We start from the raw sequence: 15,850 nt of genomic DNA, 5'->3' as shown, positions 1-15,850 counted from the left end.
CTGGTCGCGGATAACCGTGGGCTTCGTAAACACAGGGGGGAAAAGAAAAAAAAAGGGACGACATCGCGATTGTTCCGCGCGTTTAAATTTTTTCCCTTGCCTTGCCGTTTCGACGCTGTCCGTCGTAAACCAGTTTCTCTCGCGTACGTTGCGAGCAGGACGTGTACAAATGAGAAGGAATATTCCCACTCGTCGATCATATGGTGCCAAAGCGTTCGATGCGGTTGCTCTTGGCAATAGAGATAATACCAGATAAAGCAATCGGTCGTTCATACAACGAAATTACGTCGAACCGTGTCGGTGTTTCAAAGGCTGTGATTTATTTTGGTCCACGAAAAACACGACCGTGACGAGACTGTTGTGTATTGCCCCGTGGAACGCGCGGGATATATCTGCCACGATCAACATTATCTGCTCGCGCTCGTGGTTGTTAATCCAGTTTCTTTTCCAGACCCGGGTACACGCTCTTATCTAAATACGATGCGCCGTGTGATAAGAATATTCTTTTACGGAACTTGTTTCATGTGAATCATCTTGCGATGCCAATCAGTTCTGAAATAACGTAAGGAGGATTAAAGTGTATCGTGTGATTGGTAGTCGTCTATTTTTATTGGGAATTGCGACAGAAAACCAGCATAACAATGGGTTCTATAGCTTTAGAAGAGTTTGAACTCATGAAAGACTCTAAATATAGAGTGTAAGTAAAATTCTTTATTTGTCTATTCAGAATGGAAATTATTAAACTGCTATAAATATGTTTTGTAAAATTATTATTTTTGGCGAGAATTAAAAGATGTTTTACCTCGCACAGCTATGTGTCTGCCGTTGACAAAGCTCTAAAGAGCTTTGAGTACACTAGCGAATGGGCAGACCTAATCTCAGCGCTTGGAAAATTAAACAAGGTGTTATTGAGTCATATGAAGTTTCCAGTTATTCCCAGACGAATCAAGATATCCAAAAGATTAGCGCAATGTATGCATCCCGCTTTGCCATCTGGTGTTCATTTAAAAGCTCTAGAAACATATGATATTATTTTCAAATGTATGGGCACTAACAGACTGAGTCATGAGCTGTTTATATATAGCGCTGGTAATATTGCCTACCTATTATCAATGAAATAATTTCCTCTCAGAATAGTTTATACTTGTATATGTTCCATGATAAATATTATTGCAGGTCTGTTTCCATTGTTGGGTCATGCTGCTATGAACGTAAGGCCATCTTTGTTGACTGTGTATGAGACTCACTTTGTACCTCTGGGAGAGAGACTAAGACCAGGCTTGAGTGGATTTTTGAGTGGCGTTTTACTTGGTTTGGAAGATGGCTCTGACCATTTCGATAGGTATCATCAATATTTCAAAGATAACAATAGAAACAAGAATAATAAGAACGAAGCTTAAAACTTTTTTATTATTTTTTTTTTTAGAACTAATTCCTTACTTGAGAAAGTGTGCGAGGGGGTAGGACCTGAACACTTCTATGCATGTTTGTGGGACTGTTTAGCCTCCAACTCTGGAATCAGATTGCCTGCTATATCTTTCGTGTTAACGCATTTTAACAAGAAACTGCCAATGGAAGAGCAAAAATACATCATGGGCACAGACACTAATATTATGGTAAATATAATTAATGCATAAAATAGAAATGTTATTGTTAAAATATTATGATAATTTTATTGTTGTTCAACTAAAAGGTTACCGCACTTTCCGCTGGAGTACAAGACAGTTCTGTGTTAGTACAAAGGAGTGCTTTGGATTTGCTGTTAGTTGGATTTCCTGTACATAATAGTCAATTAACACATGAGCAAATGGTATCACTAGTCACGGCTGCTCTTGTTACTATATTAAGAAGAGACATGAGCCTGAACAGGTAAAATAGCACTAAAATAAAAGAATACTTATTAAAGAATAACTAATTGGCCAATTATATCTATCTAACAGGCGATTGTTTGCTTGGCTTTTGGGTACCGAAGTAAGCACATCTATTTTGAAAAGAAAAACTAACGCTAAAGTTTCAGACAACACAGAACATACATCTACCTATTTTGATATATATTCGAAAGATATGTTAATCGAAGCAATAAAGTCGCTGTTGAAAAATGTGTGCGAGGAAAGTCCACAAGATTTGAAACCGTATAGAATACTGGTTTCTTTATTGGAAAAGACAGATATCGGTCCAATAATTTTGGATGATATTTTATATGAAGTTTTTAGGTAATACATAATACTTTGTTAAATATGAACAGCGAAATAATAATTTTTAACTACTGGAAAATATTAATTTCATTATTGCAGGACTTTTTATAACGCTTGTGGACAATCGAACAGAGTACCAAAAACAAACGAAGTAGTGAAATCAGCGAACTTATTATTCTCGACATTGGAGCCATCTTACGTTTGGATACATTGTGGGCATTTGTTCGAAAATGCTTGCCAGGACAGAGCAAAGTCTAAGCAGGAAATAGAAAACGTCGCGGTAAGATCAGTCGGTATCGGGATGCCGAATTTCATGGAGATCTGCATATTGACGGAATTCCTGCTCGACACTGTATCGTTAGACGCATTTATAGACACCCCATCCGAGCATCTACCCGGTTTATTTTATGAAATCGTTAGCAAACTTTTACACTATATCGATATTTTGTCTCCTATGGAGATTTCGAAGAGCCTTCGATTGTGCGCGAAAATTCTATCGAAAGTACAACCCACGGTGGTTTCAACGCATACAGAGAGAAATGAATTAGAAACGAAATTGGACACAACCATAACTGGCACCACTATCGCAGCAGGAAACGATAATTCCTTAAATGCAATACCTTTAGAGAAAAGCCAATCCGACAGCAAATTAAATAAGCCAGACACATCTAGCGGTTCGTTTTCCGAGAAAAGTCCCAGCCCTCGTAGAAGAGCCAACTCTGGCGGTGCCGCTAAGCGATCCGACAAAAAGTCGAAAAAGAAATCTAGTAAAAGCACCTCGAAATTAAGCGAATCTCTACCAGAGCCAAGTACTAGTATTTCGGTAGTGGTCAGCCAAGAAGTCAAAGGTTTATCAAGAAATAAAAGCATGGACGACATAAAAACAGAGTGTATAGAGACAAGTGTAACTAGTTCTCCATCCAAAGATCATTTGGTTGCGCTGAAATTATCGAATAAAAACAGCCCTATGGGTTCCACCGGATCCTTGGTTAGAGAACCGTCTCCAGCGTTTCAAGCCCAACATTCAATGTTAGAGAAATGCTTGAGACAATACGAAACATTTTACGTCAAGTTAGTAAGCAACAGAGTGTTAAGCAAGGAACGAACGGTACAGGATATGTTTGATAATTTGATGATATCATGTCCGAGGGAGAGTTTTGACGAAAGAATGCGATGCTTAGAACTCTTGTTAAGCTCTAGATTAAACATGGAAGATTCTGGCTTCTTCAGCCAGGACACCTCTGTGACAGACGAAGGCAAGCACTTGGACATTCTTCAATTATTCGTTGATTCTGTTTCACAAGCGGAATGGGAGGATCCGGTGAAAATCGCGTCCAGTTTGTTCGTTGAGCTATCTACCTTTCCTAAATATTTTATTCCGGGCGATGGCTTACTCACCGAGGAAGAGCCAAAGGAGAACATCGTTCTTCCAGATTGGTTGAAAGTATTAGTCGTTTGTAGTTGCTGGCTTGGGAAACAGCCTGCTTTACAGTTGACCAGTATTGCTACATTGTTGGACTTGGTAGCCTTATTAAGGGCTCATAATGACATCGAAACGCATCCAAAAAGCGGAGAGGGGGTGACGGCCGTAATTATGGTGCCGTTACTGAAACAGTGGCACATAACTTACTTGATGCAATACACCAATGTGTTTCAGGTATTCTCAAACTCTTCTTCCTTAACATTTTCACGTTGAACGTTGCCTTTTACACGCAACTGAAACAGGGTTCACATTAGAATATGTTCTTTTTTTCAAGGTACTAGCACATTCCCTCTGGCACCATCTCGGTGAACTACCTGCTCACAAATACAGAATGCGATGTGTCGAACTGCTGCACGAATTGCACCATGCTCTACACAATTCTTGCGACGCTGTAGAAGATGTGATAGGAGCAGCGCTCACATCAGATAACATAGAAAGAAGAATAGAAGCGTTCAATAGGTTCGCCACGTTATGGCACCTCGGACGAGAAATCGAAACAAATCCTAGATTGCGAGGCTGTATGAAATCTTTTGATCAGTACGTCGCATAATTTTTTAATATATTTATATATATATTTTTACAGTTCTTCGTTTCACTTTTTGTTAACATAAATATAATGTTCTACAGGTCATTATTAAAAATACTAGATAATTTACATCTTGCGGATAACTCCCCCTTAAAGCTTCACGCACAATCGTGGCTGTTGCACTCTCTAATGCGAGGCGATATTTCACGAGTAGTGGACCCGTTATTGGTAATACTATTAGACCCGTCCACTTGTCGTATGAGCGTGCTTCACGTCAGTATACAACACAGCAACACTGTTCTGACGAAAAACGATCCTATAGAAGAAAAGTCTGAGATACAAGACGACACTGAGGGTGCGGCAAAAATTTACGCTATCAGCTCTGTAGACGGGAACGTGATATATCACGTGAGCGATAGCGTGGACGAGGATAAAAAATGGCGAAAGGGCAAGAAGAAGAAGAAAGCGATAAATCCTGTGAAAGTTAAACGAATATTTGCCGTGACAACGTTAGCTGCCGGCGATAACTGTAATCAGTACGTGACTGAGAAGAATCAGTTCATGAAAGAACTCGAAGTGCCCCCTAGCATATCAGGCAATCGAAAAATTTCTGTTTTCGTGAATCCTTTGTCGTTAAATTGTAGCGAGAATTCCAATGACTCGTTGACAGAGGACGAACTGTTGCCTAGCGTGAAGAAAGCGAGCTTGACAACGGAGTTGTTGAAAAATGCGACAAGATTCAAGAAAATAGATTTTGACAAAGGTTCGAACGGCAGTTTAGATGAAAGCTTGTACGAATCGGCGAGTTCCAGTTTAAAAGCGAAAGAAAAGAACGGTTTTAAGAAACTGAACGGAGAAGTCGACTCCTCGATGGACTCTATTACCAACAGCTTTGATTCTAGCAGCCCCGAGATCACAAACAAGCAAACGAAACAAAAGAAAGAAACTATTATAATGCCTGGTAGCTCTAGAGAGGTAGCCGGGACTATCATCAAGGGAAAATATCACAGCATAAACGAATTCGCGACGAATTATGATGTCCATGATGTAGGAAGCTTTGAAGCAAGTGTCGAGGTACCCAGCTGGACAATGGACGACGAAGAGGCTGATCTGGATGTTAGTACAACCGCGGAGGAGTACTTCAGTAACTCCAGCGGGAACAGCATAGTCGAAGAAATCTTAAATGAAGTACTCGATAGGGTAATTCAAATATGCGACGTTGTTGAACCACCTAAAAGTGTAAGCAGTTTATTACTAATTAGTGGCCTAATAATATACTATCGAGTGTTGCGTTAACTTTATATTAATTTGATAATTAATGTACAGACCGAAGAAACCGCTTATCAAAGCTCAAAAACCGGACGTAATTTCGGAATCGGTGTGCACAACCTTCATTCGCATATGCTGCTTTATTGTGGTGTCTACGACTCAACTAGAACGCTTTACGCATTGCGAACGCTTCGCAACGAACTGTTGACCAATACCAGAATGTTTCTGTGTTGCGCTGCGACGACCAGTGTAACTAACACGACCAAAAATACAACGCTGTTGAACTTGCTGGCGAGACATCGTAAAAGCGTATTTGGGCGAAATTTCCATGGGGAAATAGCAAACACCGAGTTCATCGCAGCTTATAGGAGCAGCATGTATCTAGAAGTTCTAATTAGCGTGTGCCTTTACTTCGCTAGGAGTTATTACCCTAATTTGGGACAGATGAGACTCACACACGAAGAAATTTCGGGAAATCGACAGGTATTGTATAGGAATACTTAATCTATACCATTAAAAGCATTTCTTAATGGATTGCTAATATTTTTTACAACTCCCATATCTTCGTCTAGGTACAACTAGCAAGTGCGGAATTGTTAACACTCGTATTCTCCGAGTTAATTCCTATCGTTCGTGATTCAGGAAAAGGTTTCAGCTGTTACATCGTCGATCTGCTCGCAAAATGTAAAGTACAAAAGGTCGCGTTGCACTGTCTCGTGTCCAGCGTGATGAATATGAAAAATGTCAATAAGGAGAATGAGGAGGTGTTCACGTTTACAGAAGAAATTATTCTGTTTAATGATCCGATCACGGAAAATGATGTGAACAAATGCAAGTTTAGGGCGAGCGATCATACAGAGGCTTTTCAGATACAACTATTAAGGTGAGTATCTTAAGTAGAAAAATAATGCATGTGGAGTCACACAAATTTTATTTTGTTATGCTAATAAATGTCTTTTTTTTATTTAAGACTATTACTAGCTTTAATCATGTTGGAACATCAGTGTAGCAATCAGAAAGGCGAAGAAATATGCCCACCAACTACAGCAACACCAGGTACTCCAACAAAGAACATCCCTAATATTATGGGAAATAGCTTAAAATATTTGCCCGGTGCACTGATTCCACAACAACCAATGTTCCTTGCTAGCATATTAAGTGCTCTACAATTGGTAAATATAAACTTCACATTCTATCTTGTTTAAATAACTGTTGTACACTAGATAACGTTAGCTGATATTATTACATGTTTCAATGCCCTGCTATTGGAAAAGTCTTCTAATAAACAATTCATTTTAAGGATCATATGAGACACTTACATCAACACTGGACAACTCTCGTTACATCGAGTCTTCCATTTATGGGATCCTCATTAACATCTATAGTTACATCGGTTATCCATCAGTTGTGTTGTAACATCGAACACTTAGCTTCGTACTACATTAACGAGGAAACATCAACGGCGTCGAAGTTACAAGACATAAGCACGGTCGAATGTTGTCTTCCCGCGGATTATACAGTCACGCACCTGGAAGCTTTAACGTATTTGCTCCATTATTGTTTATTGGATACATCGCAACAAATCGGGTTCTCGTTCAATCAACCTTTGAGCGGTACGATTCAGACTGGAATCCCTGGGGCAAATCCAAGCCAGATTTTCAATAATCTCATTCACGTATTTATGCCTAGCCCACTTTCTTCGGTAAATTTATAAATCCATATTTTAACTTTACTATAAAACCTTATTTTTTATAACACTGTTTTGTTCTTTTTCTGTAGGATTTCACCACAACAAAAGATAAAAATGCTGCTAGCGAATTACAACAACACGCTCGAAGAACGGCTTTAAGTCACCTTCCAAGAATAATCGCATCTCTCTCTACTCTTTGGCAAGCAGTGTTAGCTACCAAAGACAAGTTTGTCTTTTATTCTACTTTTTATCACCGACGAACTATCCACGTTATATTAACATAACTTTATCTTATTTCAGTGATCAAGCCAGTTGCGTTGTTGGCAGTCCAAGAATAGTAAAGCATCAACTTCTAGAACTCTTATCTCCTATATCTTTCCATCACGGTGTAAACTTTTTGGCCGCCATTGCTGTTGCTTGGCACGAAAGGCGACAATCTTCTAGTAGCTGTAAAAAGGTTACTTCTAATCCTGTTAAAATTTTAGATACTCCTATTTTTACCTCCCTGCATGTTTAAACATTTATATGCATGTATTTCATAACTAGGTGCTTCCAGAAGCTTGTCCAAATCAACAAGTTATGGTTCATTTAGTAAGCGCGATCCGAGTGATGCCTATCGACACTTTGGTCCAAACTGTCCATCAGGTCGTGAAGAATCCACCACCGATAAGTGGCGTAAAACAAGACTTCTCGCTAGAAGTTTCTGTATTAGAGTTGCTTTACGTTTACATGCAAAGTAACACATCTCAGTCTCTTATCGAATCTTGGGCATCTTTGCTCGGTCTGTTAAAAGACGGCCTATCTTTAACGGCGCCTGCACAGTTTCTTTTATTAGCAATCCTAAACGAGTACGTACAGAAGTGTCCTCCCATGCAAGAGAAGAAGGATATAAGAGATCTGCAAGATGTGTCGGCGAAGGTACTTATAGGAAATCTATTTTGTTGATTCTTGTGTACTTCACTCCAATTTGTCTCGCATATTTATGTGCGATTTAAAAATGTTCCAGTTGATCGAATCATGTTCGCAAATAGCTGGAGCATGTCTAGAACAAACAACCTGGCTAAGGAGAAACTTGGCGGTAAGAGAAGACGCTTTCGAAGTTGCCGAAGGATCCTCGGAAGGTAAAGAGGGCAAAACCGGTGCTGGTGCGTAATGTGCTTTGTCTTTTAGAAAGTTTTTGTTTACAATTTTGTTAGCAATCGTTAATTTATTTCCTTATATTTTCGTTTGTTCTATATTAGAGCGATACATGCCTAAGCATCCTAATTCTAACTCCTCTGTAGAAACTAACAACCATATATTTTTTTTTTTTTACAGTAACACCCGGTACTCCGCCTAATGCAGCGTATAGTATCCAAGCTCAAGCGGTTCTAGCAGAAATAGTAGCTCCTTTGTTGGACGTTAGCTATGGTTCTCAAGAAAAAGAACGCGTAGTGACACTGTTAACTAATCTCATGTACAATATTACACCGTACCTTAAGAATCACTCGTAAGATCTCATTCTGTTTAACTTTCGTTTCGTTCCTATTTAGAGGATCTGTAGGAGAAATGATCGTGTCTACTGACTGCTAAATTTCTAGGACAAAGAATATTGCCTCGTTCACGGCTTGTTCCCAATTATTGAGTTCCCTGTCAGGCTATCAATACACGAGAAAAGCATGGCGCAAAGACGTACTGGATCTGCTATTAGATCCCGCCTTTTTCCAAATGACACCGGCGTGTTTACCGTACTGGAGAACTATTATAGATAATTTAATGACACACGACAATACAACCTTCCGGGATTTAATGAGTAGCTATCCTTTTAACACGAGTAGTAACGAATACGTGTAAATTGTGAATAGATCCTTCTAATATTGATGTATACATTACAGATCGCGTTTCCATGGCTCAGAGTAGTAGTATCAGTATATTCTCTTCGAAGGAGCAGGAGTACGAGCAAAAAGCTCAACTTCTGAAGAGATTAGCGTATGTAATACTTTGCAGCGAGATGGATCAGTATCACAAGTACATGCCTGAAATTCAAGGTGAGTTATACCATGTGAAACGTTACGTAACTTGAATGTGACTTTGAATTTTTCATTTTATTTTTACTAGAACGTCTGGCGGACAGTTTACGGTTACCACAAGTGATTCCATCTATACAAGCACAAGTTTTTCTTTGTTTCCGTGTGTTACTCCTAAGAATGTCTCCCCAACACGCTACTTCTTTATGGCCGGTAATAGTCAGTGAACTTGTTCAAGTCTTCCTATACATTGAACAGGAAATGAATACAGATAGCGAGGAATTCAGGTACAATCGCATTTTCTCTTATTCGTTAATGGAATTATCATGCTTTGGGATTTTGGTGGCTTTGAACGCATGACATTATTTCGGTGAACTTGATTCGAGAATTATCTACCCCTAAAGGATCACCTTTTTATAGCGCTAAAATGAAGAAACAATCTGAACTAGATCAACATTATATTAGTTATGAAATCTTATTCTTCAATGAACGTAACTTTGTGCCTTGAAGGGTTAAAACGGGGAGAATTTACAATTATTTTGTCATATATGCATTTTATTTAAACTACCGAAAAACTGATCGATCAAATCATATATCTATTCGATCATTTTATTAAAATAGTATTGAATTTTTCAGACTCTAAACTACAACTCGATTTTAATTTATTACAACAGTCTCTTTCATCCTATATCTCTAACCCTACGTTAAACGCATTTAACGCTACGCTCTAATTGAATTGTTTTTTTTTTGTATTTACTCCTCACTAACATTAATAATACCTCTAATGTCATATTGTTTTTGACTCTGTTTCGGTATCCGTGATTTGGTGGGATTTATGATGCCTCCGTAAATTGATTGGTGTTGGGACATCAGTCGTCATGGCAGGTAATTTTTGAATGCTTCTTGCGTTAATCAACGTGTAAAAAATGAAATGTACATTTTTCGAACGTATCTAAGAATTACCGTCAATCGTATATGTGTGAATTGTATATTACTGATAACCATGCAATAAGAATTCTTAGATACCCTGTTCCCAGTGGAAGAAAAGTAATATTATCACATTTAGCGAAAGAACTGTTAGAAAACAATATTACATTTCCTCTCGGGGAATATTTTGTAGCATTGGGAGACAGTAGTTATGATATGAACATATATTTCATGGGATTTGTGTTTGTTTTGTTTTTTGCTTCTATTTGCAATATGTTTGAATAAAATGAAGTAGCACTTGTGGAATTGAATGAATTATTCTTAAAAATATCATATTTCTCTATTATTATACAGTTCGCATATAAAATTACTCTCTGCTTTGGACTCGTCTTGGGCTGTGAATGCTAACAATGGACTGCAGGCACACGGTCATCCTCACTGGTTGCAATTGCAACTCGCAGCTGCTAAATTGTTAGATCTGGCACTGCTCTTACCTGCGCACAGGCTTCCACAATTTCAAATGTAAGTAAAGGATCATTCTCAATAGAGAATAAGAGGATTCTCAATAGAGAATTCCATAAAACTGAGAATTTTTTTACAGGTATAGATGGGCATTTGTAGGAGATTCAGCGGCAGGATCCGTGGATAACAATAATCTTTCATCTGACTTTGTACCACACATTACGAGAATAGCAAAATTGATGGACAGCAAGGTATGTTGCAAGAACACACTTTACAAGCTTCTCATCACTTTATTTGAATCGATATAAATTTAGTATTTCGTTGTGCTATACAGAGATAGCATCATCGATATTAAAAGTACAGTGAAAGCAGCGCATCTGTTATATATGTATATAACTTGTGCAAGTTATGTGATATAAAAGTTATCCTCCTTTGGAGAACATTGTTCCGGCAACGAGCACTGTTGCGTTTTCTCGTCGAACACATACTCCTCCTTGCATTCGCAACCGCTTTTGCATGGTGTGTAGCAGTCAACCACATCCGGTTCTGAGCAAGTGAATTGACAAAGGCAATGAGTCCAGACAGATCTCTCATCGCATCGTTGGAAATTTCTGGTGATCACGTAATCAAGCTCCTCGTAATCGTAACCGGGAATTCGATGTTTCGTGTATCGATAGACCTTCTCAGGTTTGTACCAGTCCAATCGCGCGACTGGTGACCTTTTCTTCACAGAATCGTCGTTGCCCTCGAAAGAGGGTAAAAGATCATTTTTGTGAGAGTAAATATCGTTTTGCTTATTCGCATCTTCAAAATTACTCAAAACGTAAAAGTCATCCCGAGCCACGTCCAAATGGTCTTTGTCGAAGTTACCGATGTAACTGACTGGCATATCGTCGTAAAATTCTAAATCCTTGTAATCGGAATCATCTGTATATTCTGCAAAATGCAGTGAGAAATAGTGCACGATGGATAAAGATTATAAAAAGTCTAATTTATTTTAAAAAGGCAAGCATTAAGAAAGACGCAAGTTTAATGTATGATTTAGATCGTTTAATTTCTATTAATTACCGCCAATTAGCTTAAGTTAAGTCTATTAAATGAAGAACTGTTATAATGAACTGTTAACTGCATCTTTACTTTTTCCGTATTTACTTGGCTGATTGAAAATAAAAAATTTTTGTTAACGTTACATAAAAAATTAAGGTCTTAGTTTATGATGTAACGGTAAAGTTAAAAACTGATCTTATATAAAAATAATACCAGCAAGTACAAAATCTCGCAAATGTAGGTAAAAGATAGATTACACTTTTCTTCAACATTTTAAACACTTATCATTTTTAATTATAAGAGAAAATTTTTTATCGTATACAATTAAACAAAGTTGTTTCTGCACTTCCCTTATTAAAAAGATTTATATTCATATATTTTGGAAACACTTAAGGAAACACTTACGTGATTGCGAATAACACTTACGAGCATTTATTACTACTACAAGATAAAGAATGAGACAGGCAATTGTTTTTACTCTAGTCACTGCCATGGCCACTTTCAAACTGATTGACAGTTAACTCTCTACAGTCTTTTACTACAAATGTGCTCAATTAAACACTCCGTGTAACTTCACTCACATATTTCTCTCCCTTTCTCTCCTTGTAATTGCAAAAGATATTAAACTCAATTTCACTTTCATGAAAGAAAATTTCAATTTCACAACAATTTATGTCAAATTTTGAATAAGCTCATATTTATTTACCTCTATTTAGATAAAAAGGAAAGTTTATGCATAGATATTTATTTACTCTTGATATTTTTTATTCTTTCTTTTTTTCCTAGTGCCTCAATTTCAGACACCTGAGTTCGAGGAGTAGAATACATCCACTGCTTCAGATTGCTTTCGTCGATTCTGATGAAATACTTATTTTAGTTGCACAAAATTTATATATGTATAGTTTATTTTTGTAACCATGCCAATAACCCTCTATCTTGATAGTTCAATATTCAAATTGTGTTTAATATTTAAATGTAGATCAAAGAACAGTTTTGCATGCGTTGGACAAGTAGTTGCATTTTTTTTAAGTTCTAATACGGCACGTACAAAGTAAAAAAATATATATGTACGACAATAAAAGCAACAAAATCTTCGCTATAATGAATTCATACATTCTTGCATTCTATACTGGTTGCTTTGCATTTATAAATAACACAATAGATTACTGAATAATTGTTCCCCACAATGTTTAAAGATAAATCGAGTTCTTGCATTACGTTAACATCTGGTTGTTGTTTTCAGTACAAACAAGAGGCAAGTTCAGCGATGGCTAAACCCGGTGAACTTCTTCTAACGTCGAACAACATACGTTCGTTGCAAGATCTGCATTATTTTTTTACGACGCTTAGCCGCAGATCAAGCGACACGCAGGCACCGTTGAATATTACACAACTGGAGACAGTGATCGAGCAAGATTTCCTTGAAAAGATGCCAGCCGCGAGGTAGTAGGAAGAATGTACTCGTTGAACAATGTAGCAAGACAATTTATCAAAGGGGTAAAGATCTGAAGAACCACCAGAGCATCTTTATTCTTTGATACCTTTTTAAATGCACCAGCGTGGGCATTAAAATATCCATGAAACGATACGACAAACAGAGAAGAACACAATTCTATCTAAGAGAAGTAAATGAATCTCTCGAACTTGTTTAAGACTAACTATGCGCATTAACGCGATTTATTATTTGTAATTTTTTTCAGTCAGTTTAATTCAATGTTGTGAATTGATTGAAAAAAAGACAAATCAAATGCGATAACGCAACGTTGGTTCTTATAATGGGTCGAATTCAATACTATATAGTTTTATCATTAAAATGTTGTACATCGCAGAGTAAGTAAACGTAGAACATGTAATATATAGGCGATATATTCGAGTGAATATTTAATTTTTATTAGCTAAGCTTTTAACTTGTCTCCTCATTCGGTTGTGAATAGTTACGAAGAAGGTACGATACGCCAGGCTGGCGCCTAGCTGGATATCTGTAGAGGAATATGTACAGTGTAACATAACATTTTATTGGAACGTTATTTTTCCAACTGTTTCGATGGAAGAAAGAAAAAGTTAGCTCTTTGTTTTCCATGTAAATTTTCCTCCCGAATATTATGGAAATTCAGAGAGGGAATCAAGCGCGGCGATATGCATATATACATAAAATAAGCGAGAGTCTCGCATTTCTTTTCAATTTACACGTCAATTCAATAATAATAGCACGGCCGACGATATTTTATTGCATCCATTGTACATGTATTTGTAAGCCGATTTTCGTAAAAAATCCTCTGCGTTAAGAATGCCAATTTCAAAGAACGAAATTTATTTTACAAATCGATCTAGATTAGATTTGTAAAAAAATTGTATTTTCATTGTTACTTCAGGACTGATGTCTGCACACTTTTGAAGTTTTTCAAGAAACAATTGTCTTTTTTTTTTAAAGATTGTTTCACGATAACATTGATCAAAAACATCAGTGTATTAAATCAGTGGACTTGTTACGAAAATCACAAAATAACAAAGATCTCGTGTTGTTAACACGTTTTGATAACGCTTCCGTTTTGCAATACCTTCTATCGTTCAAACGTCGAAAAATAATGTCTATACGTAAACGACGGTGACTTACAAAGTGCAAAAATCGGAAAAGTAATTAACCGCTATATTTGAAAACGTTAATTATTATATCGCGAAATTAAAATGTACATGGAACAAATGGATACAGGGAAAGTATTTGTATATGCATTATGTGTGTGAATGTTATTATTTAAAAATCATGGTATTAATACATTAGTCATTGAAGAGGAGTGACATTTATTTTAGTAATGAAATAAAAGGTCTTGTTTTCTTGTTACCTAGATTTATAATAGAAATCTGGATTTGTTGTTCGGTAGGAACTTGTTTTATTTAGCAAATTGAATTGTAATCTTCACACACGTGATTCGTAATCCGATGTGTAATTAAAAGGAACTAAATCACGAGAGAGCTTGCTATGAAAATTATTTTTCTATATGTAAACACATAAAGATTTTGGGAGCATGCAAGCTATTAAAAACAATTTATGAGACATACTTATTTATGACAATTGTCTGTTAAAGTTGCCATTCTAATTTCATCGTGTGTATGTGTATATATATATATATGTATGTATGTATATTTGCTATATAATTGCTGCAGCATTATCACCGCCTTCTTACACTGTTTTACTTCTATTTACCTAGATGAGAGGGAAATTAACTGAATAAGCATACGCGAGATATACTATACTACCCGACCGATCGAAAAATTAAAGATAATTAAGTAACAAACGTATGTTTAGCGCAAAACGAGTGTTATAAAGTTTTATAATCGATTGTTACTTCCTTTTTAAGAGGCACTTGTCTGTTGTTCGTTTATTTAATACGCATACATCAGCGATCATCTGATAATAAGGGCGATGCGCATTTGTTATTTATATAAAGTGTAAGAACGAGAAACGATCTTCAAAACCGACCATTTTCATTCGAGTCGCGTTAAGCGAGACCGTTTGTACTTTAATTTTCGCAATATTTACAATTATATTAGTATTACTACTTTAATGATACGAAGTTGACGGATTGAACGGCGAATCGGTGGTGTGCCTGGCAGAGATTCAACGCATTCCTTTGCGAGCAGAATGTTTCATTTAAACGAAGATCATTGCACGAGGACACTTTTTATGGAGAATTATTTTCAAACGCTTGGCCGAAGCATGCTCGTTGCAACTTTTAACTTACACGCTGTATATATTTTGAGATGAAACTTTAGTCGACCGATTTCATAACTTATTCCGTAGGGGCAACATTTTTCGTAACGAAGAACGTACTTGTTATATTCCTCCTACGTTTAATTTCTTTCTGTTCCCAGTTCGAAAACTATAAGATTTTACCGCTCCAAGAGTCAAATGTAAAATTGTAAAACATACTGGCAAGAGCAAGTAAGCGATATATATATATATATATATATATATATATTTATGTTGAAATATGTAAATTTATACAATAAATTAATGTTCAACAGAACATCAGGTGCCCTGTCTGCCGATTGCTATTATATTTCGCTCTACATTTACGAGGAACGGTTCTATTAGTATCACCAAAAACCGATACAGAAGCTAGTAACAGATTCAAACGAACCGCCTTTCGCCTCACCTGTCTGCGATTCTCATTCAGCGATCAATGATCCCGCCCGCGAGCACTAATATCGAGCACGCGTTCGTAAAATCGTCGATTCACTATTTAT

At 36.9% G+C, this 15,850-nt stretch overlaps 2 protein-coding genes across 7 annotated transcripts in view; one reads left to right on the top strand and one right to left on the bottom strand.

Annotated features, from left to right (window-relative positions):
* The first annotated feature begins 546 nt into the window (after positions 1-546).
* On the top strand, positions 547-13,336 carry LOC143425013 (protein DOP1 homolog). Of its 4 annotated transcripts, none has more exons than XM_076897453.1 (25): positions 547-697; positions 812-1,089; positions 1,177-1,342; positions 1,427-1,616; positions 1,694-1,869; positions 1,941-2,213; positions 2,295-3,852; positions 3,953-4,215; positions 4,306-5,443; positions 5,531-5,956; positions 6,046-6,356; positions 6,444-6,645; positions 6,774-7,175; positions 7,253-7,371; positions 7,464-7,620; positions 7,710-8,081; positions 8,170-8,308; positions 8,481-8,652; positions 8,744-8,955; positions 9,038-9,190; positions 9,261-9,456; positions 10,043-10,054; positions 10,451-10,618; positions 10,698-10,809; positions 12,849-13,336. In XM_076897453.1, the coding sequence occupies exons 1-25, from the start codon at positions 642-644 to the stop codon at positions 13,050-13,052; spliced, it is 7,455 nt and encodes a 2,484-aa protein (XP_076753568.1). In that variant the 5' UTR covers positions 547-641; the 3' UTR covers positions 13,053-13,336. The 4 variants fall into 4 exon arrangements, with proteins under 4 accessions (XP_076753568.1, XP_076753569.1, XP_076753566.1 ...); XM_076897454.1 differs by having other exon boundaries at positions 7,253-7,389; positions 8,170-8,284; XM_076897451.1 differs by having other exon boundaries at positions 7,253-7,389.
* LOC143425019 (uncharacterized) overlaps positions 10,835-15,850 on the bottom strand; it is a 67,506-nt gene continuing 62,490 nt past the window's right edge. The window contains exons 1-3 of one of the 3 annotated variants that reach the window (XM_076897461.1): positions 12,312-12,592; positions 12,011-12,207; positions 10,835-11,494 (exon numbers count right to left, since the gene is read on the bottom strand). In XM_076897461.1, coding sequence (XP_076753576.1) covers positions 10,965-11,494; positions 12,011-12,098 — 618 coding nt within the window. In that variant the 5' untranslated portion in view covers positions 12,099-12,207; positions 12,312-12,592 and the 3' untranslated portion in view covers positions 10,835-10,964. Of the gene's footprint in view, positions 11,495-12,010; positions 12,208-12,311; positions 12,593-15,850 lie in introns of those variants that run through there. The other 2 variants (XM_076897463.1, XM_076897462.1) reach the window with 2 other exon arrangements.

This window comes from Xylocopa sonorina, chromosome 7 (genome assembly GCF_050948175.1).
Source record: "Xylocopa sonorina isolate GNS202 chromosome 7, iyXylSono1_principal, whole genome shotgun sequence".
Taxonomy (NCBI): Eukaryota; Metazoa; Arthropoda; class Insecta; order Hymenoptera; family Apidae; genus Xylocopa; species Xylocopa sonorina.
The sequence above is the reverse complement of the archived record's forward strand: the minus strand, read 5'-3'. Positions and strand labels throughout refer to the sequence as shown.

Coding starts and splice junctions, on each gene's coding strand:
- LOC143425013 (XM_076897451.1), top strand. CDS start 642: ATGGGTTCTATAGCTTTAGAAGAGTTTGAACTCATGAAAGACTCTAAA. Junction 1,870..1,940: donor AGAGACATGAGCCTGAACAG/GTAAAATAGCAC, acceptor TCTATCTAACAG/GCGATTGTTTGCTTGGCTTT. Junction 7,390..7,463: donor GTGTTAGCTACCAAAGACAA/GTTTGTCTTTTA, acceptor ATCTTATTTCAG/TGATCAAGCCAGTTGCGTTG.